Source organism: Macaca fascicularis, chromosome 16, assembly GCF_037993035.2.
Source record: "Macaca fascicularis isolate 582-1 chromosome 16, T2T-MFA8v1.1".
Taxonomy (NCBI): domain Eukaryota; kingdom Metazoa; phylum Chordata; class Mammalia; order Primates; family Cercopithecidae; genus Macaca; species Macaca fascicularis.
The window spans coordinates 44,964,980-44,990,000 of NC_088390.1; the positions used below are offsets into that span (position 1 = coordinate 44,964,980).

The following is a 25,021-nucleotide window of genomic DNA, read 5'->3' on the forward strand; positions in this document are numbered from 1 at the left end:
CTGCTCCTGGCTCTACTTTCTAATGCATTCCAACACAACAATTTCTTTTTTTTCCTTCTGGGTTTTGGTTTCATTCTTAGAAATGCCTTCTTCATGCCAAGATGGCATTACAGTGTTGGCAAGATAAGACAAGAGGTAAAGATAGATTTTAAAATTATTTTTACATTACTTTTTTTCCTTTGAGAGAAGTTCTCACTGTGTTGCCCAGGCTAGTGTGCAGTGGCACAATCACAGCTCATTGAGTGGCCTCGACTTCCCAAGCTTCAAATGATCCTTCCACCTCAGCCTCCCAAGCAACTGGGACCACAGGCATGTACCACCCTGCCTGAATAATTTTTTTTTTTTTTTTTTTCTGGTAAAGACAGTGTCTCCCTATGTTGCCAAGGCTGGTCTCGAACTCTTGGGCTCAAGCAATCCTCCTCCTGCCTTGGTCTCGCAAAGTGCTGGGATTACAGGCATGAGCCACTGCTCCTGGCCACTTATTTTTATAGTGTTTGACATTTTCATAATTTGTACATTACCTTAAAAATAATTTTTTAGGCTGGGCACAGTTACTCACACCTGTAATGCCAGCACTTTGCGGGGCTGAGGTGGGAAGACTGCCTGAGGCTAAGGTTCAAGACCAGCTTGGGCAACAAAGTGAGATACAGTCAGTCTCTACCAAAAAAAAAAAAAATTAAGGTGTTTTTTGTTGTTGTTATCTCCTACAGGAAGGAGAAATTTTTTTTTTTAATTAACCAGGTGTGGTAGCATGCACGGAGGATGAGGCAGGAGGATCACTTGGGGCCAGGAGTTCAAAGGCTGCAGTGAGCTATGATTATGCCACTGCACTACAGCCTGGGACACAGAGGGAGGCCTTGTGTCTTAAAAAAGAAAGAAAAACAATTTCTTTAAAGAAGACATTCTGGTCATTTCCCATTGCAAAATATTGACCCAATAATTTATTCTGACACTTTTATAATTTTAGTAGCCAAATTTAATTTTTTTTTTTTTGAGACAAGGTCTCGTCCTGTCACCCAGTTTGGAGTATGCTGGTGCAATGACAGTTCACTGCAACCTCAGCCTCCTGGGCTCAAGCAATCTTCCTGCCTCAGCCTCCTGAGTAGCTGCGACTATAGGCATGCAACACTACACATGGCTAATTTTTTCTTTTTTTTAGAGACGGGATCTCACTATGTTGCCAAACTCCTGGACTCAAGCAAAATCCTCCCACCATGGCCCCCAAAGTGCTGAGATTACAGACATGAGCCACCATGCCTGGCCATCAGTGAATTTTTTTAAATTCTCAGAAAACTGAATGTTGGTTCAGGCTGTATATAGCTATACAACTGAAATGTACAGAGAAAAATAAAAAATTAAGTCTGATCCTAAATCAAAACCTAATTAGTATGGTTTTCAGCATAGTATTATTTTTTTTTTTTCTTTTCAGCATAATACTTTAATTTTTAAAAAAATCATTAAGGAGGCCGGGTGCAGTGGCTCACTCCTGTAATGCCAGCACTTTGGGAGGCCAAGATCACCCGAGTTCAGGAGTTCAAGACCAGCCTGGCCAACAAGGTAATAAAACCCCATCTCTACTAAAAATTCAAAAATTAGCTGGGCGTGATGGCAGGCACCTATAATCCCAGCTACTTGGTAGGCTGAGGCAGGAGAATCACTTGACCCCAGGAGGCAGAGGTTGCAGTGAGCTGAGATTGTGCCTATGCACTCCAGCCCAGGCAACAGAGCAAGACTGTTTCAAAAAAAAAAAAAATCATTAAGACAGTGAAACCTATACATAGAACATACTACTGAAACACTTCACCCAGACAAAGCTTAACTCTATGGCAGACTTTGTATTTGGAAAAAACACAAAATAGACCTTCAGTAGTTAAAATAAAAAGATCATAAACTTCATTCTTTTTTTTTAGAGATGGAGTCTCACTACATTGCCCTGGCCAGTCTTGAAGTCCTGGACTCAAGAGACCCTCCCGGCTTGGCCTTCCAGACTGTTGGGATTACAGGTATGAGCTACCACGCCTGGCCATAAACTTCATTCTTTAGAATAAGAACCCAGCCCCGTCTCTATTTCCTTTCACTCTGTATAGAGTTCTAGAATTTTCTTTTAAGAGATGATTTTGCTGCCCAGGCTGGAGTGCAGTATTCACAGGCACAACCACAGCTAGCACACTACAACCTCCAACTTCTGGACTCAAACCATCTTCCTGCCTCAGATTCCTGGGTAGCTACGATGGGACTACAGGCATATATCACTCCATCTGACTTACAATTCTTTCACTTCATCTTATCAGCTTTTATACCAAAATGGTTGCACGCCCTTGGAGAGAAAACTTCAGAATCCAAGCCATTGCAATCACATGCCACGTAAAGTTTCAGTCAACAACCGACTGCAGACACAAAGGTGGCCCCATAAGATTATAATAGAGCTGAAAAGTTCCTATTACCTAGTGACACTGTAGTCCAATTACTTTATTTTTTTAACATTAATTTAGAGTAGACTAAGTATACACTGTTTATAACGTCTACAGTAGTGTACAGTGATGTCTCAGGCCTTCACATTCACTCACCACTCACTCACTGACTTACCAGAGCAACTTCCAGTCCTGAAAGTTCCATTCACAGTAAGTGCCCTATACAGGTGTACCATTTCTTATCTTTTATACTGTATTTGTACGGTACCTTTTCTATGTTTAGATGAAGCTTGCCCAATGCACAGCCAGTGGGCCGCATGTGGCCTAGGTCAGCTTTGAGTTACTTTTTTTTTTCTTTTTGTGAAGAATGGGGTCTCACTTTATCACCCAGGGAGGCCTCGAACTCCTGTGTTCAAGCTATCCTCCCACCTCTGTCTCCCTAAGAGCTGGGATTACAGGCATGAGACACAGCACCTGGTCCCCAGAACATCTTTGAATGCAACCCAACAGAAATGCGTTAACTTTCTTAAAACATTATGAGATTTTTTTTCCTCAGCTTATCAGCTATCGTTAGTGTATTTTATGTGTGGCCCAAGACTTTTATCTTCTTCCAATGCGGCCCAGGGAAGCCAAAAGATTGGACACCCCTGGTTTAGATACACAAGTACTTACTATCGTCTTACAACTGCCTACAGTACTCAGTAAAGTAACATGCTGTACGAGTTTGTAGCCTAAAAGCAATAGGCTATCATATAACCTAGGTGTGTAGTAGATTATACCATCTAGGCTTGTATAAGTATACTCTCTGATGTTCCCACAAGCATGAAATCACCTAATGCGTTTCTCAGAACATATCCCTGTCATTAAGCAACACATGATTGTATTTTGTAGGGTTCTGATTTTTATTGAACTGTCAATTCTTTTACATATTTTTAGTCATCTTTCCTTCTCATACACCTCACTAGACATTCCCAACTTCTGTTTAGACTTTCTACATAAAAGCTACCACTCCTATCACTTACCCTCAGCAAATGAACTCACCTCCTCATTCATGACAATCGTTCTTACAAACTTACCTGTATTAATTACTTGTTTTGTTTTGAGATAGGCTCTCCCTCTGTTGCCCAGGCTGGAGTGCACTGGCACAATAACAGCTCACTGCAGGCTCTGACCTCCCGGTCTCAAGCAATCCTCTCACCTCAGCCTCCCGAGTAGCTGGGATGACAGGCAGGCACCACCATGCCTGGATAATTTTTTCTACTTTTTGTAGAGACGGGGGTCTCACTTATGTTGCCTAGGCTGGTCTCGAACTCCTGCGCTCAAGCGATCCTCCTGCTTCAGCTTTCCAAAGTGTTGGAATTATGGGTGTGAGCCCTGCGCCTTTATATCTTTAATTCTTTCATTCTGATCTTAGAAGATTTCTTTCCCCAACTCCAATATAAGGATAATACCTTAATTTATGCACAGTGAAGGAGGAAAGACCAAAAACAGGCAAGACTCAACAACTCATGTTCCTGCTCAGGGATCTTGTTCCAAAACTTATTTCCCACCTCACTTGGATATTCAACCTCACTCTCTTGGTTTCTGCCATTCAGCCAACAAATATATTCTAATGTCTTCCAATCTTTAAAAAAAAAAAAAAAAATTCATATTTTACCCTTTCTATTCTCTCCCTTCCCTGCTTATGGAGCAGTCAATATTCCTACTTCCTTACTTTCTTTTTTTTTTTTTTTTTTTTGAGACGGAGTCTTTGCTCTGTCACACAGGCTGGGGTGCAGTGGCGCGAACTCGGCTCACTACAAGCTCCGCCTCCTGGGTTTATGCCATTCTCCAACCTCAGCCTCCCGAGTAGCTGGGACTACAGGCGCCCGCCACCTCGCCCGGCTAGTTTTTTTTGTACTTTTAGTAGAGACGGGGTTTCACCGTGTTAGCCAGGATGGTCTCGATCTCCTGACCTTGTGATCCGCCCGTCTCGGCCTCCCAAAGTGCTGGGATTACAGGCGTGAGCCACAGCGCCCGGCCCACTTCCTTACTTTCCACTCATTTCATAACCCCATCTCCTAATGCTTTATGATTGTGCCTTTATCTGAAGCTATTACAAAAATTAACACAGTCATACTGTACTACACCAAACAAGCAGAAGAGGGAAATTTACGATTCCACAAATACTACCATTTTGGCTATGACTATGCCTACTAATGGAAATTTGAACTGCAAGAGAGGTGTAATTATGAAATTCTCCTTGGCTTTAAAGTGCAGAAAATTGGAAATCGTAAACAGTAAGCTTCCTAAAATTTTCACAAGTTGGGCAGGGGATGAGTATCTTATATTTATGTGTGCAATTATATTGCTTTAAAAAGTTTCTCCAGCCCGGGCACTATATCAAGACCTCATCTATACAAAAAATTAGCTAGGCACGGGTGGCATGCACCTGTAGTCCCAGCTACTCAGGAGGCTGAGATGGAAAGACTGCTTAAGCCCAGGGGTTCAAGGTTGCAGTAAGCTATGATCACCACTGCACTCCAGCCTGGGCAACAGAGTAAGATCCTGTCTCCACAAAAAAAGTTTCTTATATGTATATGCTAATACAGTGTTCAAAAGGAAGAAAAGCCAGGTGCAGTGGCATATGCCTGTAGTCTCAGCTAATCAGTAGACTGAGGCAGGAGGATAGCTTGAGCCCAGAAGTTCAAGACCAGACTGGGCAAAATAGCAAGACCCCATCTATTTTTTTTATTTTAATAAAAAGAATAATTTATTCTTTTATCTCCACTGAAGACTAGAATAGAGTCCTGGGACTGACTTTCACTCTACTTCTACAGAGGCTAACAAAAAAATTAATGTTATAATATCTTTCATTAAAATAATCCATTATCTTAAGATAGATAGCTAAGTAAAAAAGCAAGGAACTCAGAAACTAAATATCAGGTTTGAGACTTTAATTAAATTACTTAACCTTCTCACCAATAAAGCAGGGTTATACTGTACTCTACTTCACAGTTTAATTCTGAAGATTAAACAAGATAACACATAAAACTACTTAACACAGTTACAGGCACATATTTAACACTTCCCTCATCTTAGCACAATGCCATACTCCCAATAAGAAGTAAAAGTGTACCAAAAAGAAGCAATATTAAAACTGTGAACTATGTGAAACAGAAATTCTGACAAAACCACCATCTGTTCATACTAATAATCTTCAAATGAAAAGCTTCAATTAGAAGTGAAAGTTACTAAAAAACATTCAAGTATTCTGAGCGAATTCAACTAGTAAATATACTTTGATGACATTCCCAATGATTTCCTCTGAGAGATTGCATACGCGGTACAAGATTACATATGATTTAATAAAATGGACAGAGAGCACACACAAAGCTGCAGTTTCCCAGGCTGAGAAAGACACATCTAATTTGTCCTTCCTGGGGAGGAATGTATCTTAAATGAACAAAATTTCCTTAGATATACACAAAAGTAAATCAACGTATCAAAGGGATTAGGAATAAAGGGAGCTTTTTCTCTAAATCCAAAATAATAATATGCATGACCTAAATGAATCTTCTCCAAATATTTAGGGGGGAAACCCCACTTTAATTGTTAGAACTGGTGCAAAGCAGCTGGATTTAATAGAAAGCAGTCCATCAACTGCTAATTCTGGAAAAAAAAAAAAACTTTCTAGGGGTGGAGAAAGCAGGCAATCTTCCCCATAAAACAATTGCCATAAAACACCGTACATACATAAGAACATACACTTTTGTTAAAACGTCAGTTTACACTGTTCCAGCCAACTTACAGATCAAGAGGAAGTATTTAAGGTCAAAAAAATAAATTACATTCTACTTAGGAGTTATCGACGCAGATTCAAGACAAGGAGGGCTGAATAATAAATCCAGTGTTCACATTCAAATGTGGGGGAAAGAAAAAGGCAGGCTCTGAGTCCATAAAGTTCTCCACACTCTCAAAACACAACTAAGGACACTTACCCTTGAAACTCCTTGGAGAGTAGCTTGGGAGACTTTCTGTTCAGATTTTTGAGGGGGAGCGATTTAAGAATGCTGCAAGATTGCAACTTTCAAACACAGGAACACAATCTAAAGTATTTTTTTCTTTCAGTAAAGATCTCTCCCTGTCCTCTTCAAACAGTTGATCAGCACTCCCATTTTCACAAAATCCCTAATTCAACTTTAAGTACAGACCCCCTCCTCTCCCACAAAAAAACAAAGCTTTAAAGAACATGCAAATAAAACACACAGATCATTTCCAATAATCCCTAACTCCTTCCCAATTGGGAAAGGAGAAACGAAGGAATACGAAGCAAAAACACCAAAACACTCGGGTAAGGAAGGCGGCGAGATGAGAAAGTAGGAAGGGGTAGGGGGAGGAGCACGGAAAAAAGTCCAGCTGATGCTGACACTTGATGGAGAGGGTGGAAAATATCTTGAAGATACCGGCTAGAAGGAAAGGACTAGATGGGACAGGGGCGCGACAGAGGAAGTCCACGCAAAAGGCCTACCCAAGAGGGCCACTGTGTAGAAGGGAACACCAAAAGGGAACAAGACTCCTCAGGAAGATTTCAATGCCCCAAAGCTTAAGAGACGGCATGGGCAGATAGGGTGCTTCTCCATTGGCAACGCGGACACCACACCAGACGTTTCGGGAGGCAAGCCTGCTGCGAGGGGTGAGGGGTTAACTGCGGGGGTTCGCAGACGTGGAAGGGGGTGCGGCCCCCGGGGTTGCTGGAGGAGAGCAGAGAGGAGGCCCACGGCGCATACCTTGTAGTAAACATCAAACTGGATGTTCTCGGGCAAGGAGCGGATGTCTCGGCGGGAGCGGATGTAGTTGTCCACGACAGCGGAGATGGCGGTGTTATAGAGAGTCTCTGGGATCCACTCTAGTTCCACGGCCGCCATCTTCCTTCCCTCCTCCTCCGCCTCCTCCGCCTCCTCCTCCCGAAGGCCCGCACCTCCCTCCGTAGCGAACCCCTCTGCGGCCCCGGAGGATTCGGAGGGGCGGTGGCAGCCACGCGGGCGCACGGCAGGAGGCACGGCCGCCCTGCCTTCTCCGAGGGCAAACTGAGGGACGGCGGCAGCGGACGCAGGCCCGAGTAAAAAGTGGGACACAAAACAGGGGCCAGCCAGGCCAAAGCCTCACATTCCGGGTTTGAGAGGAACCCGGGTTCCGTCCCAGCGCCGATCTCTGCAGGGGCGGGGCTGCGTGTGCGGCGTCATGACGTAAAAGCACGCCGACGCGCCGGAGGGGAGGAATGCGGCAGGCGGAAAACTTAGGAAGAGCTGGATTCCTCCCACGGAGAGCGTGCTTTCCAAGCGGCCCCGGAGTGGAGTGGAGTGGAGTGGATAGGGGTAGACTTTTCACACGGGGACAAATTATTACAGGATATCTGCACCCCCCATTCCGAGTCACTCGGGCGCATCGGTTACTTCAGCAGGTTCTCTGCATCACGGACCCTTTTAAGGCTCAGGTAAAAGTTTGGATCCTCTCTCCACAAACGAGCAAAATTATCTGCACATTGAAAATTATGCATTGAGAAAATTCACATTACTGTAAAAATCCTTAGACTGCAGTTCCTAACCCAAGTTAAGAACCCGCGGTCCAGGAACTAGGGGTAACGATAGAAGAGACTTGTTTTTCTTTGTATAACCGTTTGCATGCACCGTTTTAACTTTTTGACCATGTTTCTTTATCCAAATAAAATTTCCGAAAAAAGAAAACTCCTGCCCTAGAACTTAGTAGGAAAACTAGCTTGATTATGGAATTACAAATAATAGTAAGAGAAAAAAGGCTAAGTGGTGGCCGTGATAGGACTTAATGGTGTTTCAGTTCCCTTACAGTGGTGGCTTCAAGGGATTGTTGAATAATTGGGAGTACTTGTATCAACTTCTTTCCTTCCTCAGCCTGAACATCTGCTGTTTATGTAACTTAATTTCCTAAGTCTGCGATTTCAAGAATTTGATGCAACATCTTTCTGTTCTAGGAATTTAACATGGAAATTATTGGCCATAATGGTTGGTGACACTATCAAACTCATAGTCACTGTATAACGATGTGAGTCCTGAAAACAGCAATAATAATAATGTCCTGGTGGATATTTAGAGCTAAAAGAAGTGGAAAGAGTTCTTTCAGTTTACCCTTCACCTGCTACTTCGGGGTTAAGTGATTAAATAATTCCACAAAAAAAATAAACAAACACTCTTAATCTTTTTCAGTCTATATAAATTCTTGTTCTATAATCTATGAACCTAGTAAAGCTGTGGATGGCCTCAAGATCAGATTGGCAGATTTAGCAAGTAAAAAAATACAAATGCCCAGTCACATCTTAATGTCATATAACCAACAAATGGTTTTGAAATGTAAGTATGTTCCATGCAATAGTTTTGCTCATGCCTTCGGAGTCACTCAAGTGTATTAGTTCATTCAGCAAATCCTTCATCACTAAGTAGACACTAGTGCTTTTGAAGCTCAGGATCCCTGCCCCACATAAAAGAATAATTATCTATTATCTCTGCAAATATTGCAGGGAACATATTTATACTAAAAACTTATTTGTAACCAGCCTGGGCAACATAGCAAGCCCCCCATCTCTACAAAAAAATTTAAAAATAGCCACGTGTGGTGGTGTGCACCTGTAGTCCTAGCTACTCAGGAGGCTGAGACAGGAGGATTACTTGAGCCCAGGATGTTGAGGCTGCAGTGAGCCACCCTGTCTCAAAAAACAACAGCAACAAAAAACTTTGTTGTTCATCTGAAATTCACATTTAGCTGAACATCTGTATTTTATCTAGCAATCCTACCTGAAGGGATCCATGAATCCCCTGAAATTGAATGCACATGTTCTTGGACATTTTGGCTAAATCAGGATCTGTACTAAGGTCCTGTAAACAGGTAAAGGTGTGTCAGACACACATATTGATTGCTATATGGACCTTAGATGCTGAGTATATTAGTCCATTTACACGCTGCTGATAAAGACATACCTGAGACTGGGCAATTTACAAAAGAAAGAGATTTATTGGGCTAACAGTTCCACACAGCTGAGGAGCCCTCACAATCATGGCGGAAGGCAAGGAGGAGCAAGTACACATCTTATGTGGATGGTAGCAGGCAAAGAGAGACAAGCAAAAGGGGTTTCTTCTTATAAAACCGGCAGATCTCATGAGACTTACTACCACAAAACAGTATGGGAGAAACCACCCCCATGATTCAGTGATCTCCCACTGGGTCGCTACCACAACACGTGGGAATGATCAGAGTACAATTCAAGATGAGATTTGGGTGGGGACACAGAGCCAAACCATATATCACTGAGTTAGACATTAAAAAATGTATATAGTCACAAAGGGGACTCTGGATGAAAGGGCCTCTTAATCCCTTCTTCACTGCTTTCAGATTGAAAGTTATTCAGATGTGTGTGATGGACTAGGAGGTCCTGACCAAGAGCAGATAAACTGCCAGAAAGGATAAGGCCCCTGAGAAGGACTTAGTCCTGGCAGTATTCATCACCTTCTAACTGAAGAGCCCTTGGGCCCTAAATAACCAGCAGATATACCTGGGTACTACGTTGAGGACCTTGGGTGAGCCTCTGAGACTTGTTGGCTTCAGGTGCCAGCATGGCCGTAGAGGGGTAGAGCACCAAGTGGGCCTTTGGGGTTGGTTCCTGATTCCAGGACTGGACTCCTAAATGGCATTTCTGACCTGCCCTGGTCCAGAATAGAGCCCACTGCCCTGACGGGTGAGTCTCTGGCCAGACAGCATTCACCACACACTGACTTGAGAGCCCCTGGGCCTTAAGGAAACATCGGTGGTAGCCTGGCAGTACTCCCTGTGGCCTGTGGTGGTGGTGGCTACAGAGTGAGGCTAGTCTCCTTTTGGAAAGAAAAGGGAAGAGTAGGAAGGACTGTTATGGTTTGAGAGCCAGCTCAGCTGCAGTACAATAGAACACCACGTAGACTTCTGAGACTTTTTACTCTAGTCCATGACTCCTGGAGTATACTTCTGGACCTACCCAGGGCCTGGGGGAACTCGTCACCCTGAAGGGAAGGACACATGCCTGGATAGCTTTGCCACCTGCTAATTGTAGAGCCCCAGGGCCTTCAGTGAACATAGGTAGTAGTCAGGGAGTGGTTACAGCAGGTCTTGGGTGAGACCCAATGCTATGCTGGCTTCATCTCTAACGCAGTCCAGTCATAATGGTGGTGGCCACAGGGGTACTTCTGTCACTCCACTCCCAACTTTATGTGGCTCAGAACAGAGAGAGAAATTCCATTTGTTTGGGAGAAAGTAAGGTAAGAGAACAAGAGTCTCTGCCCGGTAATCCAGAGAATTTCTCCCAGATGCTGTCCTTGACCATCAAGGTGGTACCTCTAAGAGTCTGTAAGAACTTCAAAGAACTATGGTGTTACTGGGTTTGGGGTAATCCCTCCCACAGCTCCAGGCAGCTCAGCACAGAGAGAGACTTTGTGTGTTTAAGGAATGTAAGGGAAGAGAACAAGAGTTTCTGCCTGTAATCCAGGGATTTTCCTTGGATCTTACCCAAGAACACCAAGGTGATACCTCTATAAGCCTGCAAGAACCATAGCATTACTGGGCTTGGGGTGCCTCCTAAAGCAGATACAGCTTAGATCACAGTAGTGAAGTCCTTTGAAATATCTGGAAAGCCTTCCCAAGAAGGACGAGTACAAACAAGCCCATACAGTGAAGACTCTGATAATATCCAACTCTTCAATGCCCAGACACTGAAGAACATCTATAGCATCAGCACCATCCAGGAAAACATGGCTTCACCAAATAAACTAAAGAAACCGGCCAGGTGCGGTGGCTCACACCTGTAATCCCAGCAGTTTGGGAGGTCGAGGTGGGCAGATCACCCGAGGTCAGGAGTTTGAGACCAGTCTCAACATGGAGAAACCCTGTCTCTACTAAAAATACAAAATCTGCTGGGTGTGGTGGTGCATGGCTGTGATCCCAGCTACTGAAGAAGCTGAGGCAGGAGAATTGTTTGAACCTGGGAGGTGAAGGTTGTGGTGAGCTGAGATCACGCCATTGTGCTCCAGCCTGGGCAACGAGAGTGAAACTCCGTCTCAAAAAAAGAAAAAAGAAAGAAACCACCAGAGACCAGTCCTAGAGAAACAGAACTATGAGACCTTTCAGAGAATTCAAAATAGCCACGTTGAAGAAACTCAAAGAAATTCAAGAGAGCAGAAAGAAGGAATTCAGAATTCTATCAGAAAATTTAACAAATAAATTGAAATAATTAAAAAGAAGCAGAAATTCTGGAGCTGAAAAATGTAATTAGCATACTGAAGAAAGCATCTGAATCTTTTTTTTTTTTTTTTTTTTTTTGAGGCAAGGCCACACTCTGTTACCCAGGCTGGAGTGCAGTGGCAGGATATCAGCTCACTACAGCCTCAGTCTCACAGGCTCAAGCAATCTTCCTGCCTCAGTTCCCTGAGTAGCTGAGACTACAGGTGTGTACCACCATGCTCAGCTTGTATTTTTTTGTAGAGATAGAGTTTTTGCTATGTTTCCCAGGCTGGTCTTGAACTCCTGGGCTCAAGTGATCTATCTGCTTCAGCCTTTCAAAGTTCTGGGGTTATAGGTGTGAACCACCACACCCAGCCTCGAGTCTTTTAGTAGCAGAATTGTTCAAGCAGAAGAAAGAATTAGTGAGCTTGAAGACAGGCTATTTGAAAATACATGACCAGAGGAGACAAAAGAAAAAGGAATTAAAAATAATGAAGCATGCCTACAAGATCTAGAAAATAGCCTCAAAAGGGCAAATCTAAGAGTTATTGACCTTACAGAGGAGGTAGAGAAAGAGATTGGGTAGAAAGTGTATTCAAAGGGATAATAACTGAGAACTTCCCAAACTTAGAGAAAGATACCAATATCCAAGTACATGAAGGTTATAGAACACCAAACAGATTTAACCCAAAGAAGACTATCTCAAAGCATTTAATAATCAAACTCCCAAAGGTTGTGGATAAATAAAGGTTTCCCTGGCAAAAGCTGAGGAATTTCAAATCAGACTTGTCCTTCAAGAAATGCTAAAGGGAGTACTTCAATGAGAAAGAAAAAGATATTAATGAGCAACAAATCATCTGAAGGTACAAAATCACTGGTAATAGTACATAAACAGAAAAACACAGAACATTATAACACTGTAACTGTGGTATAGAAACTGGCGTAGAAAGACTAAATGATGGACCAATCAAAAATAGTAACTGTGACAACTTTAAAAAACATAGACTATATAATAAGATAGAAATAACAAAAAGTTAAAAAAACAGGGATGAAATTAAAACAGTTTTTATTAGTTTTTTTTTCTTGTTTGTTTATGTAAATGGTGTTAAATTTCTATCAGATTATAATAATGGGTTATAAGATCGTATTTGCAAGCCTCATGGTAGCCTCACACCAAAAAGCAAACAATGGATACACAAAAAATAAAAAGCAAGTAACTAAATAATATTGTCAGAGGAAATCACTTTCACTAGAGGAAAACACAGGGAGGAAACAAGACTACAAAGCAATTAGAAAACAAAGTGACAGGAATAAGTTCTTATCAATAGTAATATCAAATGTAAATGGACTAAACTCTTCAATAAAAAGACACAGAGTGGCTGAATGGGTGAAAAAACAAGACCCATTGATCTGTTGCCTACAAGAAACACACTACACCTATAAAGACACACATAAACTAAAAGTAAAGAGTTGGAAAAAGATATTCCATGCCAATGGAAACCAAAAAAAGAGCAAGAGTAGTCAATGGGATATCATCTCACTCCAGTTAAAATGGCTTCTATCCAAAAGACAGACAATAACAAATGCTGGCAAGGATATAGAGAAAAGGAAACCCTCATACACTGTTGGTGGGAATGTAAATTAGTACGACAACTATGGAGAATGGTTTGGAGGTTCCTCAGAAAACTATAACTAGAGCTACTGTGTGATCCAGCAATCCCATTGCTGGGTATAGACCCCAAAGAATGGAAATCAGTATTTCAAAGAGATACCTGCACTCCCATGTTTGTTGCAGCTCTGTTCACAATAGCTAAGATTTAGAAGCAACCTAAGTGTTCATCAGCAGATGAATGGATAAAGAAAATGTGGTACATATACACAATGGAGTACTATTTAGCCTTAAAACAAAAAAGATCCAGGCCAGGCACAGTGGCTCACACCTGTAATCCCAGCATTTTGGGAGGCCGAGGCAGGCGGATCACCAGGTCAAGAGATTGAGACCATCCTGGCCAACATGGTGAAACCCCATCTCTACTAAAAATACAAAAATTAGCTGGGCGTGGTGGTGCACGCCTCTAGTCCCCTATTTGGGAGGCTGAGGCAGGCGAATCACTTGAATGAATGTGGGATTCAGAGGTTGCAGTGAGTTGAGATTGCACCACTGCACTCTAGCCTGGTGACAGAGCAAGACTCCGTCTCAAAAGAAAGAAAGATCCTGTCATTTTCATCAACATGGATGGAACAGGAAATCATTATGTTAAGTGAAATAAGCCAGGCACAGAAGGACAAATATTACATGTTCTTACTTATTTGTCAGATCTAAAAATCAAAACAATTGAACTCATGGTCATAGAGTGTAGAAGGATAGCTACCAGAGGCTGGGAAGGGTAGTGGGGGGTTGGGAGGGAGATGGGGATGGTTAAAGGCTACCAAAAAATAGAAAGAATGAATAAAGGCTACTATTTGATAGCACAACAGGGTGACTGTGGTCAATAATAACAATTGTACATTTTTTTAAAATAACCAAAATAATCATAATTGGATTGTTTGTAACACAAAGGATAAATGCTTGAGGAGATGAATACCCCATTCTCCATGATGTGATTGTTTCACATTGCATGCCTGTATCAAACATCTCATGTACCCCATAAATGTATGTATCTACTATGTACCCACAAAAATTAAAAATTTATATCTTTTTTTGGGCCAGGCGCAGTGGCTCATGTCTGTAATCCCAGCTACTTGGGAGGCTGAGACAGGGGAATGGCTTGAACTTGGGAGGCAGAGGTTGCAGTGAGCCAAGATGGTGCCACAGCAATCCAGCCTGGGAGACTCCAGAGGGAGATTCCGTCTAAAAATATATATATATATATATATATATATATACACACACACACACATATATGTAAACAGATCAGATTTGTGTGTCAGAAAGAAGATGGCGATAATCTGTGACCAGCGCAGAGAACCAGAACATCCAGAATCATGCTCTCCCAGCTCCAGAAGAGTTTTTTATATATATATATATATATATATATATATATATTTTTTTTTTTTTTTTAAAGGATAAGGAGCCAGGTGTGGTGGCTCATGCCTGTAATCCCAGCACTTTGGGAGGCTGAGGTGGGCGGATTGCTTGAGCTCAGGAGTTTCAGATGAGCCTGGGCAACATAGTGAAACCTTGTATCTACAAAAAAAAAAAAAAAAAAAAAATACAAAAATTAGCCAGGCATGGTGGCATGCAGCTATAGTCCCAGGTACTTAGGAGGCTGAGGTGGGAGAATCACTTGAGCCTGGGAGCTGGAGGTTGCAGTCAGCCAAGACAGCACCACTGCACTCCAGCCTGGGCGACAGAGCCAGACCCTATCTCAAAAAGGATAAGATCCCTGAAAAACAATTCACCATGAGGGTTAGAGGAGTCAGGAGCAATAGGCTGGCATCTATACTAAGGGTCAAAGGTCAAAAGGAAGCATAGGCTCTAGAATTAGAATCCATTTTCAGGCTTGGGCCCTCCAGAACTGGCTGACTAGAGAAACCAGTGGAAACTAGGCCATTTTGTTGTGGACTAAGGGAAGAAAGGTCCTCCCTTGCACCCCAGAAAATTAATGAAAGCCCAGAAGCTTACCAGAGTGTTGATTTGGACTCAGTAATTATACCATGCTGCTTTCCATGTTTTGGACTAGAACATAGAATCTGAGTTTCTGGTGATCAGAAACAGAACATAAAGGGGCATATATGTGATGCTAATGGCCTTGGACTTTATCTCGGAGCTGATAGGCAATCCTTAAGGCATTGTAAACAGGGAAGTAAACAGATCAGATTTGTGCGTCAGAAAGAAGATGACAATAATCTGTGACCAGCACAGAGAACCAGAAGAAGATCCAGAATCATGCTCTCCCAGCTCCAGAAGGGTAAAATAGAAAAGGGTAGAATACAAAAGAGGCCTAAACTGTTGTGGCCACCTATACCATTTTAGACACAGGACCATAGTATCACAAAATTACCCCTACAGTCCACCAAATCCCCTTTAACTCTTGACTTTTGGTACCTTCAAATTTGCCAGGAGGCCTTGCATCAGACAGAGATATCTGAGACATGAGTCTTGTCCAAATAGATTTCTGAGAATCCTAAGAGACTGTGATGCACATTGTGACAATGTTTTTTGTTTTGATTTTTTTTTGAGACAGAGCCTCGCTCTGTTACCCAGGCTGGAGTGCAGTGGCCTGATCTCGGCTCACTCCAACCTCCACCTTCCAGGTTCAAGCTGTTCTTGTGCTTCAGCCTCCCAAGTAGCTGGGGTTCCAGGCATGCATCACCACACTCGGCTAATTTTTGTATTTTTAGTAGAGATGGTGTTTCACCATGTTGAGCAGGCTGGTCTCGAACTCCTGACTTCAGGTGATACACCCTCCTCAGCCTCCCAGAGAGCTAGGATTATATAGGCATGAGCCACTGTGCCTGGCCCCATTGTGATAACTTTTAAGTTGAAATTTCCTTAAGGATTCCTTCACTGAGATGAGATCTAAATACCTTCCCCTTCAATCTGGGTGGATTGTGACTGCTCGAACCAATGGAGTGCAGTGAAAGTGATGCTGCATACCTTCTGAGGCTAGATCAGAAAAGGACATTTGGCTGGGTACAGTGGCTCACGCCTGTAATGCCAGCACTTTGGGAGGCTGAGGTGGGCGGATCATGAAGTCAGGAGATCGAGACCATCCTGGCTAACACATGAAACCCCGTCTCTACTAAAAATACAAAAAAAAAAAAATTAGCTGGGCGTGGTGACAGGCGCCTGTAGTCCCAGCTACTCAGGAGGCTGAGGCAGGAGAATGGCGTGAGCCCGGGAGGCGGAGCTTGCAGTGAGCCGAGATTACGCCACTGCACTCCAGCCTGGGTGACAGAGCAAGACTCCATCTCAAAAAAAAAGAAAGAAAAGGACATTCAGAGGTCACCTTGTTATCTATAATAAACAGTCTTGGATTCCTAAGCTACCATATAAGAAAATCAGCTACTCTGAGGCCACCATGCCCTGTGTGATATGATATATATTTTTTGGTTTTTCCCCATGGTTCCTAACTCATAGCTCCTGTAACCCTTGTAATTTCCTCAGTGACTAGAGCAATATGAGTATCTTTTGTGAAAATATTTGACCTGTTGTCCTTGGTTTCTGAAACAGCTCAGAAACAGCTCCCGGGACAAAGATGAAAGATAGTTTTGTGTTATTTATAACAAGCCCCTTGCAACCACACCTGAGCTTATATTAACGAGGTGGTTTTTAGAAAGCCCTTGATAACCACTGGATGGGGTTGCTGCTTGCCAAGTATATAAATTTTTCATTTGAAGAGAGTATGTAAAAATTGTTTTCCTTGCATGGAAAGATGATGCTCTATAAGAAATTCCACATCAAGGGATGCTTATTTAAAATGGGAGAATGATAGGGAAGCAATTCTAAAGAATAACGCAGATTTACAGCCTCTAATCCCAAAACAGTCTCACACTACATGTCAGTTTTCTTTCTAAGTCATCAGTCAGATCAAATCACAGTACTCTCCTGCCCTAAAGCTTGCAGATATTCCGAAGAAGTGCCCAGACAAGATTATTACTGGGTGCAGTGGGGAATAAGTGAAGGGTATCACCAGAGACAGGTTAACTTTGAAGGGAAAGCAGCAATTTTGGATATAATAGCCAAAGAGGGCATTGGTTAAAAGGTGACATATAAACCAAATGTGAACCGAGTGCTCAGAGAGTTGGAACTCATAGCCCCACCCTCCACCTCCAGGGAGGAAAGAGAGACTGAAGGCCACCAATGACCAATGACTTAATCAGTTGTGACTGTAATGAGGCCTCCATGAAAACCAGAAGGATTGAGTGCAGGGGGCTTCCAAGAAGTTGAAGAAAAATACATCTACATGCCTAAAAGGCAGTTCATCCCAACTTGATGAGGATGGAAGTTTTTGTTTGTTTGTTTGTTTGTTTGTTTCTTTGAGACGGAGTCTGGCTCTGTCACCCAGGCTGGAGTGCAGTGGCCGGATCTCAGCTCACTGCAAGCTCCGCCTCCCGGGTTTACGCCATTCTCCTGCCTCAGCCTCCCGAGTAGCTGGGACTACAGGCGCCCGCCACCTCGCTCAGCTAGTTTTTTGTATTCTTTAGTAGAGACGGTGTTTCACCATGTTAGCCAGGATGGTCTTGATCTCCTGACCTCGTGATCCGCCCGTCTCGGCCTCCCAAAGTGCTGGGATTACAGGCTTGAGCCACCGCGCCCGGCCGAGGATGGAAGTTTTTACACTTGGGACCCTTCCAGACTTCCTCACCCTATGTATCTCTTAATCTGGCTGTTCGTTTTGTCAACCTAAAATAGTCAAAAGGGTGAGAATCTAGTTTATTTATTTATTTATTGAGACAGGGTCTTGCTGTGTCGTCCAGGCTGGAGTTCTCAAGCAATCCTCCCACTTTGACCTCCCAAAGCACTGGGATTACAGATGTGACCCACCTTACCCAGCCAGAGTCTGGTTTAAAGAGAGTTTATTCAAGCACAGTTTGAGAACAGCCTCCTGGGAAATACAGATTCCAAAGGATGGAAGTCAGTGTTTTGTGAATGTGAAATTTGGATTGTTTATATAGATAGAGATTGGGGAAGCTTAACAGAATTTCAACATCTCTCTCTCTGGGGTCTTATTTGTTGTGTAGGCTATAGTCTAGTGGTACAATCATAGCTCATTGCAGCTTCTAACTGCCATGCTCAAGGGATCTTCCCGCCTCAGCCTCCTGAGTATCTGGGATTACAGGCGCCAACCACTGCATCCAGCTCTATATAAGGCTTAATGCATAGTTACAACAATCTGATTAGTCAGGTGGTCTTTTTCTTTCAGGAAAGGTATATTTAACATTACACACTGAAAATGTAGCAGTCATGGGGTCTTTTGTGCCCTCTGGTCTGAGTTAGGTACACAACAATAAAGGAGGCAGTTAATCTACAACAAAGTTGAATGGAAGGGGAGGAGCTGTGGTCTCCCTTAGTCACTTATAAAACAAGAACAATGAGGAAGCGAGTTAATCTGTAAGAACCAGAACTTGCAAACATGCTATTTGACTCGGTCTCTAGGGCTTAACTTCTTAAGTGGCATAATAAATTTAGAGGGTCCTGTTTTTATTTTCTTTTACAATATGTATCCTTTAAAATATCCTGGCCAAGCACGGTGACTCATGCCTGTATTCCTAGCACTTTGGGAGGCCGAGGCCGGTGGATCACTTGAGGTCAGGAGTTTGAGACCAGCCTGACCAACATGGTGAAACCCAATCTCTACTAAAAAAACAAAAATTAGCTGGGCATGGTGGCAGGCGCCTGTAATCCCAGCTACTCGGGAGGCTGAGGTAGGAGAATCACTTGAACCAGGGAGGCAAAGGTTGCAGTGAACCAAGATCGTGCCACTGTACTCCAGCCTGGGCAACAAAAGTGAGACTCTGTCTCAATTAAAAAAAAAAAAAATTCATTTATAATAAACTGGTAAATGTAAGTAAGTGTTCCACCTAGCAAATTAATCAAACCCAAGAAGAGCGACATGAGAACCCTGATTTATAGCCAGTCTGTCAGAAGCATAAGTAAAACAGCCTGGGGCTTGCAATTGGCATTTGTTGGCATCAAAAGTTGGGGGCAGTCTTATGGGACTGAGCCCTCAGCCTGTGGGATCTGATGCTTTCTCCAAGTAGATAGTGTCTGAATTGAACTAGAGGATACCCACCTGGTGTCTGCTGCAGAATTGATTGATTGCTTGATGTGTAGAGGGAAAAAGTCCACACAGCTAGTGTCATGGGCATGTTATGAGGGTATAGTAGGAGAAACTGAGTTTGTTTTTCTACTCATACATACCCTGACAAAGCCCAAGCCTCATGGAAGGCTACACGTAAGCACTCTGGTCTACAGCCCCAGAGTACAGCCCTTGAGTCATCCCAGCCCAGCTACCAGATGTTTCGGTGAAGAACTTTCAGACGATTCCAACTCTAAGATATTTGAATCACCCTTTATTTTATCCCACTGAACCTGTAGCTTGGGTCACCCCAAAAGTGGAGGCAAGAATGTTCCCACGAAGTGCTCCAAACCATCTCAAGATGAGGCTGGTTGGGATTCACAAGAAAGATGCACTAAATGCCAGGCTGATCAGTCCCAAGCATGTATTAGTGGAACTTAGATGCAGAGGACTGCCTCATATCCTCCTGACAGAGGGCGAGAGAAAAAGAATGTTCTACCTGGGTATGTCTGCAGCAAAGGGATCAAAGCAGAGAGTTTACATGAGGGTTTAAGGAATTTGGCTCAGTGCTTGGGCCGGTTTCTTTGTAGTAAACCTAAATACCTTTATCAGGGCCTGGGGATGTTCAAGGCCCCAGTTTGAATTCAAGCTTGCTGGGAAAAACATACATCTGGCAGAGTCACAGAGCCGTCTAGGTGCTCTGATTTTTGGTCAGGACACAGAAAGTGGGGGAAACTGGGAGACCCTGTAACTTCAGTCTTCCTAAATGAGGGCCCAGCATCATGGAGCTGAAACAAGCATCCCTGCTGTACTCTGAATTCCTTGCTCACAAAAGCATAATAAAATGGTTGTTCATTTATATCACTAATGTTGTGGGTGGTCTGTTATGCCAAAATAGATAACTGGAACACCCCATCCCAATCCTCTAAAGTTCCCAGGAACTCATTATCTTAGACTCCATAATAAACCTATTCCTTTTCAGGGATACATATCACTAAGCACGTGGATACATTCGTGAAAATGAAAATTCAAGCCGGGTACAGTGGCTTACGCCTGTGATCCCAGCACTTTGGGAGGCTGAGGCGGGTGGATCATTCAAGGTCAGGAGTTCAAGACCAGCTTGGCCAGCATGGTGAGACCCTGTCTCTACTAAAAGTACAAAAATTAGCTGGTCATCATGGCGCATGCCTGTAATCCCAGGTGCTTGGGAGTCTGAGGGACAAGAATTACTTGAACCTGGGAGGCAGAGGTTGCAGTGAGTCGAGATTGTACCACTGCACTCCAGCCTGGGTAACAGAGTGAGACTCCATCTCAAAAAAGAAAAAAGAAAAAAGAAAATGATAGGATTCGTAGCCTACACTAGAGAACTTTCATAATTTACAGACTCTGACTGTGCTACACTTTAAAGAGTGAACTGGGCTGGGCTCATGCCTGTAATCCCAACACTTTGGGAGGCCTAGGCGGGCGGATCATGAGGTCAGGAGATCAAGAACATCCTGGCTAACACAGTGAAACCCCCATCTCTACTAAAAATACAAAATAATTAGCCGGGCATGGTGGCGGGTGCCTGTAGTCCCAGCTACTCGGGAGGGTGAGGCAGGAGAATGGCGTGAACCCGGGAGGCGGAGCTTGCAGTGAGCCAAGATTGTGCTACTGCACTCCAGCCTGGGCGACAGAGTGAGAGTGTCTCAAAAAAAAAAAAAAAAAAAAGTGAACTGCCTAGTCACAAAGTGTCAAGATAGAGACAACGATTTTTGTCCTAAATCCGAAGTCTTTTTGAGAGCCCTCCAAGTCTAAAATGCACGTATTCCCTGCCCATCAAATAAATAAGGTCTTGTTGTGGCATACCTATGGCACCACACATCATATAAGCTAAATGACTAGGTCATTTTGTAATGACCCATGTAACTTGAAACTACCAAAAATCAAAGCAAGTCTTTGTCAACAAGTTCTGGTCACCTGAGAAAACAATGTAGATAAGAAATCCAGCCTAATTCTTTTTTTGTTTGCTCGTCTTGAAACAAGGTCTTGCTCTGTTTCCCAGACTGGAGTGTAGTGGCGCCATCACAGCTCACTGCAGCCTTGATCTCCTGGGCTCAAGTGATCCTCCTACCTCAGCCTCCTGAGTAGCTGGGACTACAGGCATACGACACTCACCCAGCTAAATGTATATATTTGTAGGCACAAGGTTTTGCTGTGTTTCCCAGATTGATTTCAAACTCCTAGTCTCAATCTGCCAGCCTCCCAAAGTCTTGGGATGACAGGTGTGAAACACCACACCTGGCCTAAATCCAGCCTAATTGTCATCATCCCTCATCACCCGTATTTGCAGAAAACTAAAGAGTTTTCTGAACATATTCATAGTTACCATCCATCTTGTCCTGGCCCTTTTAAATTCACCCTGCTTGTTAGACATAGATCCTATGGCCAAAATTAATCCAAATCGCTACCTGCTAGGCTGTTCCCTTGTTCTTGATCTTTACTGTCACCACTAACATAAACATCTCCCTGCTGGGTGTGGTGGCTCACACCTGTAATCCCAGCATTTTGGGAGGCTGAGGCAGGAGGATCACTTGAGCCCAAGAGTTGAAGACCAGCCTGGGCAACATGGCAAGACACAATCTCTACAAAAATTTTTTAAAAACATTACGCAAGTATGGTGGGGTGCATCCAGCTGGTTTGCTGAGGCTGATGCAGGAGGATTGCTTGAGCCCAGGAGATCAGAGCTGCAGTGTTCACACCATTTCTTTCCATCCTGGGCAACAGAGAGTGAATCTGTCTGAAAAAAATCCTATCCCTGCCGGCCGCCGTGGTACACACCTGTAATTGCACCACTTTGGGAGGCAGAGGAAAGGGTTATTGCTTGAGCTCCAGAGTTCGAGACCAGCCTGGGCAAAATGGTGAAACCCCCCATCTCTACAAAAAAATACAAAAATTTACTGGGCATGGTGGCGTACCTGTAGTCTCAGCTACTTGGGAAACTGAGATGGGAGGATCACCTGAGCCCAGCAGTTCAAGGCTATAGCGAGCTGTGATTGCACCACTGCACCACAGCCTGGGTGATGGAACAAGACCTGCCTCAGAGAAAAAAAACAAAACAAAACAAAAAACAGGCCGGGCACTGTGACTCATGCCTGTAATCCCAGCACTTCGGGAGTCCAAGGAGGGTGGATCACTTGAGGGCAGAAGTTTGAGGCCAGCCTGGCCAACATGGCGAAACCCTGGCTCTACTAAAAATACAAAAATTAACTGGGTATGGTTGTGCACCCCTGTAATCCCAGCTACTTGGGAGGCTGAGACAGGAGAATCGCTTGAACTCAGGAGTCGGAGGTTGCAGTGAGCTGAGATCATGTCATTGCACTCCAGCCTAGGCGGCAGAACAAGACTCCATCTCCAAAAAAACAAAAAAAAACCCGAAAACATCATCCCTATTTGGCTCTAAGAAGCAAAACACGGTATAACCTCTGATTAGGCCAGTCCTTGTTTTGAAGAAGCCCACCTGAGGCTGAAGCCAGGAGGATTGCTTGAGCCTGGGAGGTCAGATTGTGCACATACAATCTGCCTACTTGACAATCTGAAGTAGAAACCCAGCATAGAAGGACTGAGTAGTTCTGGATTTGTGCTGCGAAGGCTGGTTTAATGTGTAGAATAAAGGCTTAAGGATCATATATGTGGAAAGACAGACATGTAACCGATGATAATTCATTGTGAAAAGTCTGTGGTAGGGTTTGCACAAAATTTTATGGGAACACGGAGGAGGAGATAATGACTTGATTTGGGTTGTAATAATGCTGTAACAGTTCCAATATAGGTCAATACTCAAGTATTTTTAGTTGCAGTGAAACTCATAGGAAAATAATACTGGAACAGTTTTACTTGGGTAATTCTAAGTGCGTTCATTTTCTTTCTTTCTTTTTTTTTTTTTTTTTTTTTTTAATGTGGGTTCATTTTCACCTTGACATTGCACCTAGTAAAATTTTCTGGAATCTTTTCTAATTATCAGAATGTATAAAATACATAGAAGTTTGTGAATAAAAGTTGTGGTTCTTGACTGGCTGTGGCAGCCCACACCTGTAATCTCAACACTTTGGAAGGCTGAGGTGGCTGGATTGCTTGAGCTCAGGAGTTTGAGACCAGCCTGGGCAACATGTTGAAACCCTGTCTCTATGAAAAAATTTTAAAAAATTAACCAGGCATGGTGGCGTGTACCTGTGGTCCCAGCCATTCAGGAGGCTGAGGGGAGAATCCCTTGAAACTGGGAGGCAGAGATTGCCGTGAGCCAAAACTATGCCACTGCACTCCAGCCTGGGTGACACAGTGAGTCCTTGTCTCCAAAACAACAACAACAAAAAATTGTAGTTCTTTATTTGTGATGGTGATATGACTTCTTTAATGAGATAGAAAATAGCAAAGATCATGGATCAGGAAAAAAATTTAAAAGGAGTTCAAAATGAGCCTGGCCGACATAGTGATACCCTATCTCTACAAAAGAAAAATAAAATTAGCCAGGCATGGTAGCTGGGCATGGTAGTCCCAGCTACTTGGAAGGCTGAAGCAGGAGGATTGCTTGGCCCAGGAGTTCAAGGCTGCACTGAGCCATAATTGTGCCACTGTACTCCAGCCTGAGCAGCAGAGTGAGACCTTGTCTTCCAAAAGAAAAAAAAAGAAAAGAAAAAATAGGAACAAGGAAAACTATAGGCAATATAACATAGTCGTATAATAATGATAACTCTTGAGCCATCTGGTAGAAATACCATTATCCTAAGTGATCCCATATACCTCCAACCTCCCACCAAACATTTTAGTTAAAATGTGCAAATGACACGTTTTTAACTTAGAATACAACATATATGGTGAGGCCATCTACTGAGCTTAACAAATACTGAGGAATTTGGGTCCAGCTTTTTATTATATTAAGGTTGATGTATCTATAAGATGTTCAGGCAGCTATAGTCCCAGCTACTCTGGAAGCTGGACAGAAGTAGGAGAACATCTTGAGCTGAGGTGTTTTAATCCAGCCTGGGAAACATAGCAAGATCCCATCTCTTAAAAGAAAATATATACACACACACACACACACACATTATATATGATACATTATATATGATATACATCATATATGTGTGTATGTACATAATATACATAATATACATGTGTGTATGCATATAATATACAATATGTATCATACATAATGTATATATACAATATAGTGTATATAATATATAATACATTATAATACATAATGTATACATTATATATAATACATTATAATACATAATATATAATGTATTATACAATATGTATATATGCATATGATATATAATATGGATTATACATAATATATATTATATGATATATAACAATATTATATATTATATCATATACAACATATAACAATACTATATAATATATAAAATATATATTTATATATTATGTATAATACATTATAATATATATTATATACAAAATATATGTTATGTATACATAAAACCACACACATACATGTTCAGGAAGACTGGGAAAAAGCTTTAAGACTAGGGAAATAACATGGTAATTGTTGATGATAGGTAAAGATAAGAGAGTATAGTATATCAAAAGAGAGAAGGAATA

General features: G+C 42.7%; 1 protein-coding gene and 1 long non-coding RNA gene across 8 annotated transcripts in view; one reads left to right on the forward strand and one right to left on the reverse strand.

Annotated features, from left to right (window-relative positions):
* The window catches only part of APPBP2 (amyloid beta precursor protein binding protein 2), an 80,902-nt gene extending 73,274 nt beyond the window's left edge, over positions 1-7,628 (reverse strand). For 5 of the 7 annotated variants that reach the window (XR_012425553.1, XM_005583897.4, XM_074019072.1 and 2 more), the window contains exon 1: positions 7,181-7,628. Coding sequence is in view for 1 of the 7 variants with exons in the window: in XM_005583897.4 (XP_005583954.1) it covers positions 7,181-7,318 (138 nt within the window). In the remaining 6 variants the exon portion in view is untranslated. The remainder of the gene's footprint in view (positions 1-7,180) is intronic. The other 2 variants (XM_074019075.1, XM_045375122.3) reach the window with 1 other exon arrangement.
* Positions 7,629-7,660: 32 nt separating this feature from the next.
* Positions 7,661-8,627, forward strand: LOC135967645 (uncharacterized). The gene is made up of 2 exons (XR_010581786.2): positions 7,661-7,887; positions 8,401-8,627. It is a non-coding gene; the product is annotated as an uncharacterized lncRNA (long non-coding RNA).
* The last annotated feature ends 16,394 nt before the right edge of the window (positions 8,628-25,021 follow it).